Below are 12707 nucleotides of genomic sequence, written 5' to 3' on the forward strand. Positions count from 1 at the left end.
GAGTGCAAACACCCCTAATTTTTTAAAATTTCTACAGCTAAGAAACAGAGAGGAGGCAAATGAGCAAAGCACAAGTTTAATGTAGCCCTTGGGCTAATGTCCTTTAGGTATTGATTTTTATAGTGATCAAAGTAAAAACACAGTAAGTTTCATGGTGATGATTACTGAAAAGAGGGAAGTTCTAATTTATGATGTGTTTTCCCTGAGAATTAATTTCTGAAAGGAATGTCTCCCAAGGTCTTCTCATAGCAACAAAGCTAACAAAGGCATTTCTGATACCATTCTACAACAAATTTCTATTGCTATAGGTTTGCTGCTTGTTGTTTTTATTTTTGATGAAAGCTAAAAATATATAGGACAAAAAATCCATGCTTTTGAAGAGATAAAACTAATCTGTCCAAGTTTTCAATCAACTTGCATGGAGAAAGAGAACCTAGGGTACATACACAGATTTTAATTTGAAAAATTGCTACCTTACTTCTTTTACCTCAATTGATGCATGGTGATAAGAGATTTTTATTTCTCTTTTAATGAGTAAAGGCACCATATAAAATAGAAAGGGACTTTTAAGACACTTTAAAATTAGCTCTTAAGGAGGGGTGCCTGGGTGGCTCACTCGGTTGAGCATCCAACTTTGGTTCAGGTCATGATCTTGCGGTTCGTGAGTTTGAGCCCCGTGTCGGGCTCTGTGCTGACAGCTCAGAGCCTGGATCCTGCTTCAGATTATGTGTCCCCCTCTATCTCTGCCCCACCCCTGCTTGTGCTCTCTGTCTTTCAAAAATGAATAAACATTGAAAAAAAATATTTTAATTAGTTCTTAAGGATATTTTAACATCTAAATATGATTACAAACATTTTTATTTTGGGGATTTACCCCAAAGACTGCACCTAAAACCCATTTTTTAAGCACACCCCAAAACAGGATTGTGTGGAGTGTGTAAAATTGCATCCCAGAACCACGTGTGTATGGACAAGGACACATCCAGTGGAAAAAGGATAAACAAAAACAACCTTGTAACTCTCTCTTCCTGCATCCCATGGTCAATGACCTTTTTAAATTTTTTTTAATGTTTATTTTTGAGAGACAGAGAGACACAGAGTGTGAGTGGGGGAGGTGCAGAGAGACAGGGAAACACAGAATCTGAAGCAGGCTCCAGGCACTGAGTGGTCAGCACAGAGCCCGATTCAGTGATCTTTTTAAAGGAATTTTGTCTTATTATATATGTTGGTTTTTTTTTTTAAACATTGTAGAGAAATACAACCCTCACCTCAGGTTTTATATATTCAGAAAACTATAATTATTACTCAGTGTATCTTTCTGTCCCTGGAAAGAATGCACTGAAATGCTGAGCTTCTGTTATAAAAAGGGTCACTTGCAAGAACGATTAAGGTACTAGAAGAGATGATTCATGTCTGAGAGTCCACAGTGCTGGAGGTATGTTCGATTTCTGCGGATTGTGTCCCAAGGTACTTCCCACTTGCTCTAGCTCATCTAAGCTCCCATAATTGTCATGTGAGTGCTGGCTCAGCCAATTTCTGGTATGAGTCTGGGCAAGTGAGACTCTCTACACCGTATTTCCTTGTGTGCAACATGGAGCCCTCCAGATTCAACTCACATCAGTGTGACTGAGGGATCAGGTGAGACAATGCAAGTGAACCTTTCACACAGTGCCTGGCACAGTCAGGTCATAATCACTCGATAGGTATTGGCTTTCATTAGCATTGCTCTCACATCCTTAAACAGCTCCACTCCAGAAAATCATGTGCAGGAGTTGGGGTTACTGGGGAGTGCAGGGTTTGAAAGGTAGGGCTGCTTTTCTTTGCTTCTACGGGAGAATTATGTAAACCAAACTTATCCCAACATGTAAGATTCTGCTGCGGATTCCAGGGTTGGAAGAATTATTTTGGTAGTATCCCTTCATGTCAGCAGTGGGTGCTGAGGACTGTATAGCAGTCACTTTTTCTATTTTTTTATTATTTTAATTCAACTTTGAGGCAGGCACTGTGCTAGGAGCTATGAGCACAGGAAGAAAACAAGATAGTCTCAGACATTACCCACTAGTTGTGAGAAAAAAAGAAAAAAAATGTATCATTCATGAACTTCAACGTCTTCATGTGCAGAAACACAATCTATGAATTGATCTACTGAATTATATAAAATCAGGTCAACCATTTCTGGAATTGTGGGGCTCATATTTGTAATGGCTCTATCTGGATTGACAGATTCTGCCTTCTTCCCTCCCTCTTTCCCCTCCTCATTCCTTCCTATCTTCCTTCCTTCCTCTTTCTCTCTTCTTTCCCTTCCCTCCTTCCTCTCTCTCCCTTTCTCTCTCTCCCTTTCTTTCTTTCTTCCTTCCTTCCCCTCTCTCCCTTTTTCTTTCTGCCTCTCTCTTTTCCTTCCTCCCTCCCTCTCTCCTTCCTTCATTCTTTTTCTTTTTTCCTTTTTTTTCTTTCTTTTCTTTTCTTCTTTTCAGCCCCAACACAGACACATATCAAATAATGAATATGAACAATTGAATAATACTTGTTTTTATATCTTGTAGAGCTCGCTGTCATTGATTCTATAGAAGCTTCTCTGAAAGATGAAAATGGTAAGGCTTTGTATGTTTGCCTTTATGATATGTTATAGCATGTTTCCTCCTGATCAGCTTTACTTTTGAACTTCCCTGGCTTCAGATAGAAGCCTCATAATGGCAGGATCTTACAAAATAGACTGAGTGATACTTTAAGTCAGTCCTTCATTTCCCAGGGATCAACTTCACACAATAAATGCTGGTTTGGGAATGAGAGGACTTTATAGTCTTAGGGGTGCAGTGAGGGGCTCTGAAGTCTTTCCCCAATGGACTTCATTTGCTTCTGTGGTCTTTATTTTTACTGAGGAAAACACAGTATCAAGTTGCTTCTACATTTTTTTAAGTCTGTGTTCTTGCTCATATTTAGTAACATGAACCGACACTGAGAGGTTCTTGTACAGAAGGCGTTGTGTTATTGTGAGTGCATTTTGTTTAATTCTCTTAATACTCACTATGAAGGATTTTATTCCCATTTTACACAAGAGGGCAGTGATCAAAAATTAATTAAATCCCTTGCACCATGCCACACAGTGAGATCTGAGGCTTCAACACAGAGGGTTTAAAAGTTCATATACTTAGGGCATCTGCGTGGCTCAGTTGGTTAAGTGTCTGACTTAGGCTCAGGTCATGATCTCTTGGTTCACGAGTTTGAGCCCCTCATCAGGCTCACTACTGTCAGCATGGAGTCCACTTCAGATCCTCTGTCCCCCTCTCTCTCTGCCCGTTCCTCACTCATGCGCTTGCTCTCTCTCTTTCTCTCAAAAAACAAGTGGGGGAGAAAAGAGTTCATATACTTACTCAGTTTTCTATTCTTCCTCTAAGATGTCATCACAGTGCAAGAAACTCCAAAGCCACGACCCTGAGACAGGTGCACACATGGGGCATGGGTGTGGGTGCAGGGCTTCAAGTGCCACAAACTGGACTTTTAACCTCAGCCTTTTAATTATTAGTTGCATGAATATGGGTACATTACTTACATTATCTGAGCCAACCAGGAATAACATGAATAACACCTCCCTCAGTTGTTGAAGACGTAAGGTCACATATGTGGAATGCCTAGCATAGTGTATCTCATTTAGCTGACACATTAGAAGTACTAGTTTCTGTCCCTTTCTCCCCACATCTGTGCAAGAAAGTGACGAGGAGCATTGGTTCTACCCCTGTTGATCTGCCCTCCATATCCAATACCAAGGACCTTAGCTAACATATTACCTGACCAAAGGCAAGAAGTTATGAGTACCTCACCTCTCAAGGTCCCTTTTCATACCAAGTACTAATAATTCTGGAGTTTTGATTCTCTGGAGATAAAGCCTGTACAAGAAGTTTCCACAGGAAGAGACCCTGCCTTCTGGTTCATTGAGTAGTCAGTTGGTCCCACAACCATTGTCATTAATTACTTCTTGACATCGTATATTTCCTGGGTAACTTCAAAGGATAGTAAAGGCAATCATTCTATAACATCATAGCTCCAATGAGGAATATTCAGGAAAGGCAAGGGAGTTAGTTATGACCTCCTAACATTGGAGAGAATTTGGATTAACTACTCTCTTCCACTTTATTTTCTTTTGTTATTTTTTTAGGTTTTTATTTAAATTCCAGTTAGTTGACTTAGCGTATTAGTTTCAGGTATACAATATAGTGAATGATTCAACACTTCCATTCATCACCTAGTGCTCTCCACAACTAATGCCTTCTTGTAAAACCTCCCACCCACCCTACTGTGAACACCACCAAATTTCCATGGAGTGTGGAAATTCCTACACTTGGTAGGAATCTCATTAATGCACAATGTGTAATGGCTAAGATGTTGCTAAATCAGTAATTCATCATTATATTTTTGCTTAACTGTTTGTTGCTGGGGGTACTTATTGCATGTGGAGGTGCAGAATTAGAGTTGGTAAGAATGTATTCTTGAACACTGTGTTGCGGGGATTAAGATCTGGCTTGTGATACTTACTAGTTGTATGACACCCGGCAAATTCCTTCTCTGTCCTTAATTTGTCAAATGGGAATGAAAATAATAATCTCGTAGGTTACTGAAAAATTAAGTAAGATTAAAGCTTTGCCCACAAAACTCTCAAAATTAAATATTTGGCATTTAGTTAGTGGTTAAATCATATTAGCTTAATAGCTAACAATATGTTGCTTACAGACATGTTGGGGGGTGAAGAAATGGTTAAAGCTACTTATCACGAATGCTTTTTTCCGGATGACTCATTCATCTAAAACATAACCTTGCTTTTTAAGACTTTGGAATGTACTAAGTGAATTTCACAGAAGTTGTTGATTCACTTGACCCGCAAGCTGGATTCTGGGTTGTCTTGGTGGTGGTGGTAGGGGTGACAGTGGTATAGACGTTTACTGTTGGGTTGGGTTGATGCAGGAAAGTCACTTCCACCCAGGTCATCAGAATTGCATAATACGACCTACCTCCCATTAATAAATCCTAGCCTTTCAAAACAACAGGTGAAACTAACCGATGGCTTCTTTTAGACCCCCTACAGCTGCAGCTTGCGAACACCTCTGCCTACTACACCTACATCATCCTCCTCGTCAAGAGCATGGTCTACACCGTCATCATCACCTACTATCTGCTTGGGAGACCAGCACTCTGCCGCAATGAGAAGAGTTGTAACACATGGTGGCCCAAGGCTCCACTTTTCTTTACTGGCTATTGTCACTAAAGGTGTCTGCTGAGGCTCTAGCGGGGCTTTCTTTCTGGGTGTGGGTTATTGCAGTTCACATGTGTCTTTTTTCTATGTGTCATCACTGCAGAATGGGTTTACAAACTGCTGGGCAAACAGGAAATGTCACTCTGCACCAAGAACAGACTCTGCCATGAGTCAGGGGCGGGGCCGGGGGGCACTCACGGGGGCTTCAGTACCGCTCTCTCTTTCACGCCCACCAGCCCGTCAGCCACCCAGCACCCTCGCCTCTGAGTACAGCCGGCGTGCAGCTTCCATAGCGGCCCCTGGGGCTCTGTATCCAGATAACTGCCTGGAGGCCTTTTATTTTACATTTCTGGAAGCTGCTATCTTTGCTACCTGAATTTTGTACTGTTGTTCATAACAGGCATAATAAAAATAATCAAAAGTGTACTTTTATCTCTGTGTTCTTTCATTTGGTGAAATCTGAGAGGCTAAGGTAAGGAACAGCATGACAACTGAGCCTTCAAATTCAGCATTGGTTGTAATCATGGCCAATTCCACATTTCTAACTATTTCCCTGAGAGAGTCCTTGTGATGCCTTCTTTGGGGCACTGTCCCCAGGGGAGCCACAGCCAGTGAAGGTGCCCAAGTTATTACTCCTTCAAAAGGCAGCTGAATTAGACTCATTTGGTTTAAGACACTCCAGTGGCAAAGGCCATAACATGTTGCATGCCTGGCTGGTGTGTCAGACCTGGACCAGTGTCTCACGTGCACCATGTTTCCCGATGTCACAAGAACCCCATGAGAGCTGCACTAACACGGGAAGGGAGGGTGCTGGAGGGGTTAAGTGCTTGGACTCTGGGTCCCAAGTGCCTGGGTTTAAATCTTGGGTCTATAGCTATTTGAACTCTCTGTGCCATAATTTTCCCATTTATAAAACGGACTTACAGCGACATATCTCCTGGAGTTTTGTGAATGCGATGAGTTTTTATGCTGAATACATTCAAGTCCTCAATTGCATTTGTATCTACTGTTGGCAGATATACTTTAGAAGTAATAGAGAACACACACACACACACACACACACACAATGAACACACTAAGATTTACGTGCAATGCTGTAGCACCATTCACAACAGCCACAAATGAACTCAAATGCCCAGTAAGAAACCAGAAAAATAAACTAAATGATGTCACATGCCGGACTAACATGCATCTACAAAAAAATTCAGATTGTTAAAGATACAGAAAATTAATCAGGAAGTGTTGTTGAAGAAATACACATGGCAGGACCATAATAAAATTGGTAGATTATACCTTCATATGATTTCAAATTCAAAACACTCTAAAAATTGAACTAAGAAATCTTGTTTCAACCACTGTCTCTACCTCCCAAACATTTGCAGGTCACATTTTTCTTTCTTGTGCATCTTTCGAGTTATTTCTGCAAATATGAGTTTACATATAAACATAAATACAAAAATGTCTCATTTTCTTCCAACACACAGGTAGTATACAACATATATTATTCTGCTTTTCTCACTTATATATTCTTCAGCTCTTTTTATGTCCATATATAGGGACACATAGCTGAACAGTATTTTACTGGTGAACGTACATTTTGTAAGATCAGTTCCTTGCAATAGACGAATGGATTCTTTCCAATCTTTTACTATTATAAAATATGCTGAAATTATAATCTTGTTTTATAATATTGGACATGTGTACTTGTAATTTTAAAGGTATTGCCAACTTACTCCGACAGAGGTCACGCCATTGTGCCCTTCCCACCACAGTGTAGGTCAGTGTCAGGACTGTGCTTGTCAAACATCAGGATTTTGGTAATCTGACAGGTGAAAAGTAGTATTCCACCGTGGTTTTGTTTTTTCTGATGAGGATAACCATATTTTCATAGATTGAGTCCATTTATGTTTCTTTTTTTGTACAATATTTGTCCAGTCCTTTGACCATGATTTCTGAGGAATAATACTATTAAGTATGACACTCATTTATATGTGTATGTATATTTCTACAAATGTGGGTATAAAACACAATGTTCAATGCACGGTAGGTGGGTGAAGAAATTAGTGATTGTTTTTCTCTTTTTCTAATGAATCCTTTTAAAGTAAAAGTTAAAAAGGGGCACCTGGGTGGCTCAGTCGGTTAAGCGTCCGACTTCGGCTCAGGTCATGATCTCACGGTCCGTGGGTTCGAGCCCCGCGTTGGGCTCTGTGCTGACAGCTCAGAGCCTGGAGCCTGCTTCAGATTCTGTGTCTCCCTGTCTCTCTGACCCTCCCCTGTTCATGCTCTGTCTGTCTCTGTCTCAAAAATAAATAAACATTAAAAAAAATAAAGTAAAAGTTAAAAATTTTTAATGTTTATCTTTGAGAGAAAGAGAAACAGAGTGTGAGCAGGGGAGGGACAGAGACAGAGGGAGACACAGAATTCGAAGCAGGCTCCAGTCTCCAAGCTGTCAGCACAGAGCCTGACATGGGGCAAGAACTCAGGAACCGCAAGATCATGACCTGAGCAGAAGACGGACACCCAACCGACTGAGCCACCCAGGCGCCCCTAAAGTAAAAGTTTTTATATACTAGAATAAAATAATGTCTCATTTAAAATTGGGAAGGATTTTTTGTTTATTTACAATCAGCTTCAGTTTCTGTGAAACAGGTGTTTTGGAGACCAAGTAGAGGTGGAAACAGCACAAGACCCACCAGATACCAAAAGGAGGAAATTTAATTCCCATTTACTTCTTCATTTTCAGGAATTTCATTAGGCTTCTTCTTTAGACCAAATACCTGGGCCTCCACTTAGAGATCTGGAACTGTTTGTGTGTGTGGAAAGCACAGAGGCAAAGGGAAAACTAGCAAATGACCCAGAGCCGCGTGGGCTGATTTCAGGGCCGGGCACTCCTAGCCAGTGTCCCCTGTGGCTTCCAATCCTCAGCCCCTCCCTTCCCCAACCCGACCTGGGCAGCCCTGCAGGCTCTGCTCTGCACTGGCAGGTGCAGAGAGGGGGAGGGTGGTGGTGCAGGGGACAGTGTGGGGGGCAGGAAGGGGCTGGTGTTTTGTTTTCTCAGGGTTTTTCTGGTCTATGTGCTGTCAAATGTGGTTGATTCGTGGAAAAGGCTTGAAGTCAAACCGGCCCCTACTGGTTGGGGCTGTGCAAGCGGTGGCTGGGGTGCTGCATGATAAATTAAGGGCAGTTAAACCACAGCCAACTTTGCTCACTTCCAAAAGGTCACAGCTAATGAAAAAATACCCATCTGCACACACGCATATGATTGCTGCCAAAGATATTCTTATTCTGTGGGTGAGGGGTTCCCCTATTTTATACCAAGTTCATTCCAAGTAGCTGCTTCATGAGTTGGGAATCGTATGACCAGGATTGTTGAGACGCTGCACCTTCAGTCCAGTCTGATGCCTCTGTTCTGCGGGGAACGGCCCGCAGACTTCTCGTAGCCCCAGCTAATCCTGGCATCTACCAAGGATCTGTGCTTCCCCCTGGCGTGCGATTTCCTCAGGTGGTACTTTTGGTCTCATTTTGTCAGTGTGGACAGGGGAACACAAGACCCGGGCACATGAAACTATTAGCACAGGTAGAGTGTAGACAGGGCAACAGAAAGGGACTTTTTTCCTCACGAGAACAGACATATGGAGGCCCTTAGTCAACTGTGTAATTGAATGCCACGTGCTGGATCATCTTAGTCCTTCCAAAGGGACACAATACCGTAGCATGAAGCTAAGCAAGGTTCAATAGCAGACATACACGGGAGATAACAGTGTGCTGGGGGTCAAGTGGAAGAGCATTCAGTAATGTGAGCACAACGAGCAAGTGTCCCCACCTCCACGCCACCCGCGTACGGTACAGAGAGGGTGCCCAGCCCTGGGACCCAATCTGTCCGGTGCCTGGCAAAAGCAGAACTCGATTTCTGAGATCAGCCTTTTATGCTTCCAGTCTGCCTTCACTGCGCATTCTCAACACAGACTTCATTCCTCTTGGTCTGTGCTCTGAGAGTCAACTTCTTGGGCGAGTCTCGGCTTCCAGGAGCATGGGCCACGTACTACTGGTTCAGCCTAGCGTATGTAGGTGAGGGCTCTTTCTCAGGGTAAATATACAGGGACATCCGGCTGAGGCATCATCTGGGGGCCTGGTGTGTATGCGGCTCCCCTCCTGAGACAGGGTGTTCTACCTGAGGCCCCTCCACTGAGTTCTCGAGATTCGGCCAGACCCTGCAGACACTCCTCGCCCTTTCTCCACCAGGAGGCTCTTTCCCCTTAGGCCTCAGCCTCCCACAACCCTCCTCGTGGCACTCCGGTCCTCTGGTCCAGTGTCAGAACAAGCACAGACGGAGCTGACGTGACCTGCACAGACGGCCAGTTGCCACCACCGTCACTACACACAGTTGAGTTTTTCTTGAAGGACACAGTGAATAAGACCAGAAAACTAACAGACACGCTGCCTTCTATGAGGCATTGAGGTGAACATGCATATCTGAAAGAAGGAGTTCACGATGTAACTTAGTTTATTTCAGTTCAAATTAGCCACATAAAGAGAAATGATGGCCACGGTCTTCTCTTGTTCATCCAAAAGAAGACTCTCACGTTATTTCAGAACCGTACTTCTAAGGGAAGGATACCATTTCATAATGAAAACAATGCAAAATGTCTGGTTATGCTCGAACATGCATCCACACCCCTCCGTGCCCCATTCGGTAATCCCAATACTTTAAGCCAAATACATAATGCCAAATAAGGAAAGTAAAATGAACCACTTCGATACATTGGATTTTATTACTTTTTAAAATTGTACAAAGAGTGCGTAAGCGTGAGTTAAAAAACACGAGGGAAATGTAGGATGTTAAAAAAAGAAATACAAAAGAAATCTGAGACATGAAACAAAAAAAAACCTCCAACCCTGCAAAGCAAATAAAAAGAGATTTTGCTTACTAAAAAAGGGTTATTCCAATATATTAAGAAGTCTTTTGATCGGGAATACAGCACAAGACTCGGCTCCAAGTATTCATGGACAGATCAGACTCAGTCTCACCCAAGGTGGTGTGGCTCATCACATGATGCACCTGCCGCAGGCAGGCTCCTAAATGTACGTGGGTGTGGTAAGACGTCTATGAGGTATTACAATAAATAAGTTCCTTATCGGCCGTCCGCTGAAGTCAGCGGCGGGTGTCAGCACTTCAACCTGCAACAGGAAAGACCCCGGCTCTGGTCCTTGTCCTCCTCCAGTGACTTTCAGTGACAGATTTCTCACACTTGGAAGAAGAGACGAAAACACACGAATATTTGAGACACAGTGTTAACAGGTAAAGTGCTACACTTTGCCCTGTATTTCGATGAGAAAGTCTGTGTGAAGCTGGGCGGCTACAAACACGTGAAGACCTGGGTGTGGCCACTTAAGAACTTATTTTAAAGCCTTCTTGAATTTGGCTGTTCACGTGCCCCCATCTCTGCTGCCTCTCAAGCACCGATGCAGAAAGCGGGGCTGGAGCGGGCTGGGGCGCAGGGGCTTTAGAAACAGGGCCCGCTCGCTGCCCCCAGGCTGCCTCCGAGGCTAGTCCCTGCCTGTCCCAGCTCCTCAGCAGCTCTGAGCCAGGCACCACTTTCCTTCCATCATCACGTGATTAGGCGGACACGCTGCTACTACAATTCACTTTGTGTTCATTTGCTGCCATTTCAGGGGTGGAAGTGTTTCCCTTTGATGACCTCAAGGGGCTGAACAACACGCTCCACCTTGAGGCCCATCAGGCTACTGCTCTGGCTGGACCACACCTTTCATCTCGGGAGCTCCACGGCACCTAGGGACACCTGGGTGCAGGTCCAGGGAGGACCCTGGTACCAGACTGGGTGGGCCCGAGTCCCAGCTCTGCCACTCGCCAGCGGTGCCCGCTGGGACGGTCACTCACCATGCTAGTCCCACTTGCCCAGGTGTAGACAGAGATGCTCGGTACCCACGTCGAGTAGGACTGCTACCCTCACTCAGCACACTAGGTAGGGTTTGTAACTGAGTAACACCTGACATGGAGATGCTCTGGCTAAGTAAACAGTAACGAACTCATTCTTACTCTGCAGAGATGTGGATGGGAAGCAGGTGTATGACGGTCAGCACTTGGCAGCAGGGATTTACGGTGTATGCAAATAATCGAATTATGATGCCGTAGGCGGGAAACTCATGTAAGGCTATGTGCCAATTTTAACCTCAATTAGAGAAAGAAGAAATGGGAACTCTGAGATATTTTTTATACTTTACAAATTCATACTGATGCAAAAGAATGGTAAGAAATTTCACATGAAAAAAATGTAACCATAAATTCATGTGAATGGGACAGAGCTGGCTCTAGATTTATACTCATATTCTTTGAATTTCACCTTGAATCTACTCAGAGAAACGATCCATATTTAACTAGTTTGTTGCTACACTTTCGGTTGCACTTACTGTCACAAAGTAGTACTCATAGTTCCAAAAGTGGTTTTTCACCGTCCTGCTTTTCTTCAGCTTCTTCTTCAGATCCTACAAGGGAGGGAAAGGGAAGGAGAAAAAGTATCAGATTCCATTAAGGACACAAGCCATTTGCTTGAAATGATAATATACGGGCATCAAATTTTATGTGGGAGGTGCATCTGCTCATCTAATCCTCAGTATTAAAGGTTGGAGTTAAAAAACTGTACCTGTAAAATCAAGTTTTACTTTATTTCTCATAGGAAGAAAACACTTAAAATAGGATCGATCACTCATACTAATCAGTTGAATGGACTTCCCTTATGTAGTTCTGAAAGTTTTCATATAAAGCAAGAATTATTATCTACTCCTAGTCCTCCTCCTCCTCCTCTTTGCTGACAGGCTTAGGTATTTTTCAAGTGTAGCTGACACTGAGCTTTGGTACAAATCATTTAATCTACCTATTTTTAATGTTTATTAATTTTTGAGAGAGAGACAGAGACAGAGAGAGGGAGACACAGAATCCAAAGCAGGCTCCAGGCTCCCAGCTGTCAACACAGAGCCCGACGTGGGGCTTGAACTCACAAACTATGAGATCATGACCTGAGCTGAAGTCGGACGCTTACCTCACTGAGCCACCCAGGTGCCCCAATGGTATGTTAATCTTATGGCTTATGACATATTAGCTCGAATATGTCTATAGAAACAAACTTTCCCATATTAACTGTTTAGTTCTTTTAAGGTATACAGTTGACCCTTGAACAGCATAGTTATGATCTGTGCAAGTCCACTTATATTTGGGTTTTTTCGATATAGTACTGTTTTATTTTTTTATGACTTTAATTTTTTCAAAATGTTTGCTTTAGAGAGAGAGAGAGAGAGAGAGAGAGAGAGCACATGAGCAAGGGAGGGGCAGAAAGAGAGGGAGACACACAATCCAAAGCAGTCTCCAGGCTCTGAGCTGTCAGCACGGGGCCCGACACAGGGCTCGAACTCACGAATCGCGAGATCATGACCTGAGCTGAAGTTG

The 12707-nt window shown here is 43.1% G+C and overlaps 1 protein-coding gene and 1 gene segment (V, D, J or C); one reads left to right on the forward strand and one right to left on the reverse strand.

Annotated features, from left to right (window-relative positions):
- The window catches only part of LOC102953986, a 37550-nt gene extending 31909 nt beyond the window's left edge, over positions 1-5641 (forward strand). The window contains 2 exon segments of the C gene segment in view: positions 2544-2591; positions 5067-5641. Of these exon segments, the coding sequence occupies positions 2544-2591; positions 5067-5257 (239 nt within the window).
- A 4703-nt stretch (positions 5642-10344) lies between these two features.
- Positions 10345-12707, reverse strand: part of LOC102950774 (STARD3 N-terminal-like protein) — a 56166-nt gene continuing 53803 nt past the window's right edge. For 6 of the 7 annotated variants that reach the window (XM_042964093.1, XM_042964114.1, XM_042964125.1 and 3 more), the window contains 2 exons: positions 11675-11749; positions 10345-10423 (listed from right to left, as the gene is read on the reverse strand). In XM_042964093.1, the coding sequence (XP_042820027.1) occupies positions 11691-11749 (59 nt within the window). In that variant the 3' untranslated portion in view covers positions 10345-10423; positions 11675-11690. Of the gene's footprint in view, positions 10494-11674; positions 11750-12707 lie in introns of all 7 variants that reach the window. The other variant, XM_042964103.1, reaches the window with a different exon arrangement.

Source organism: Panthera tigris, chromosome A2 (genome assembly GCF_018350195.1).
Source record: "Panthera tigris isolate Pti1 chromosome A2, P.tigris_Pti1_mat1.1, whole genome shotgun sequence".
Lineage (NCBI taxonomy): Eukaryota > Metazoa > Chordata > Mammalia > Carnivora > Felidae > Panthera > Panthera tigris.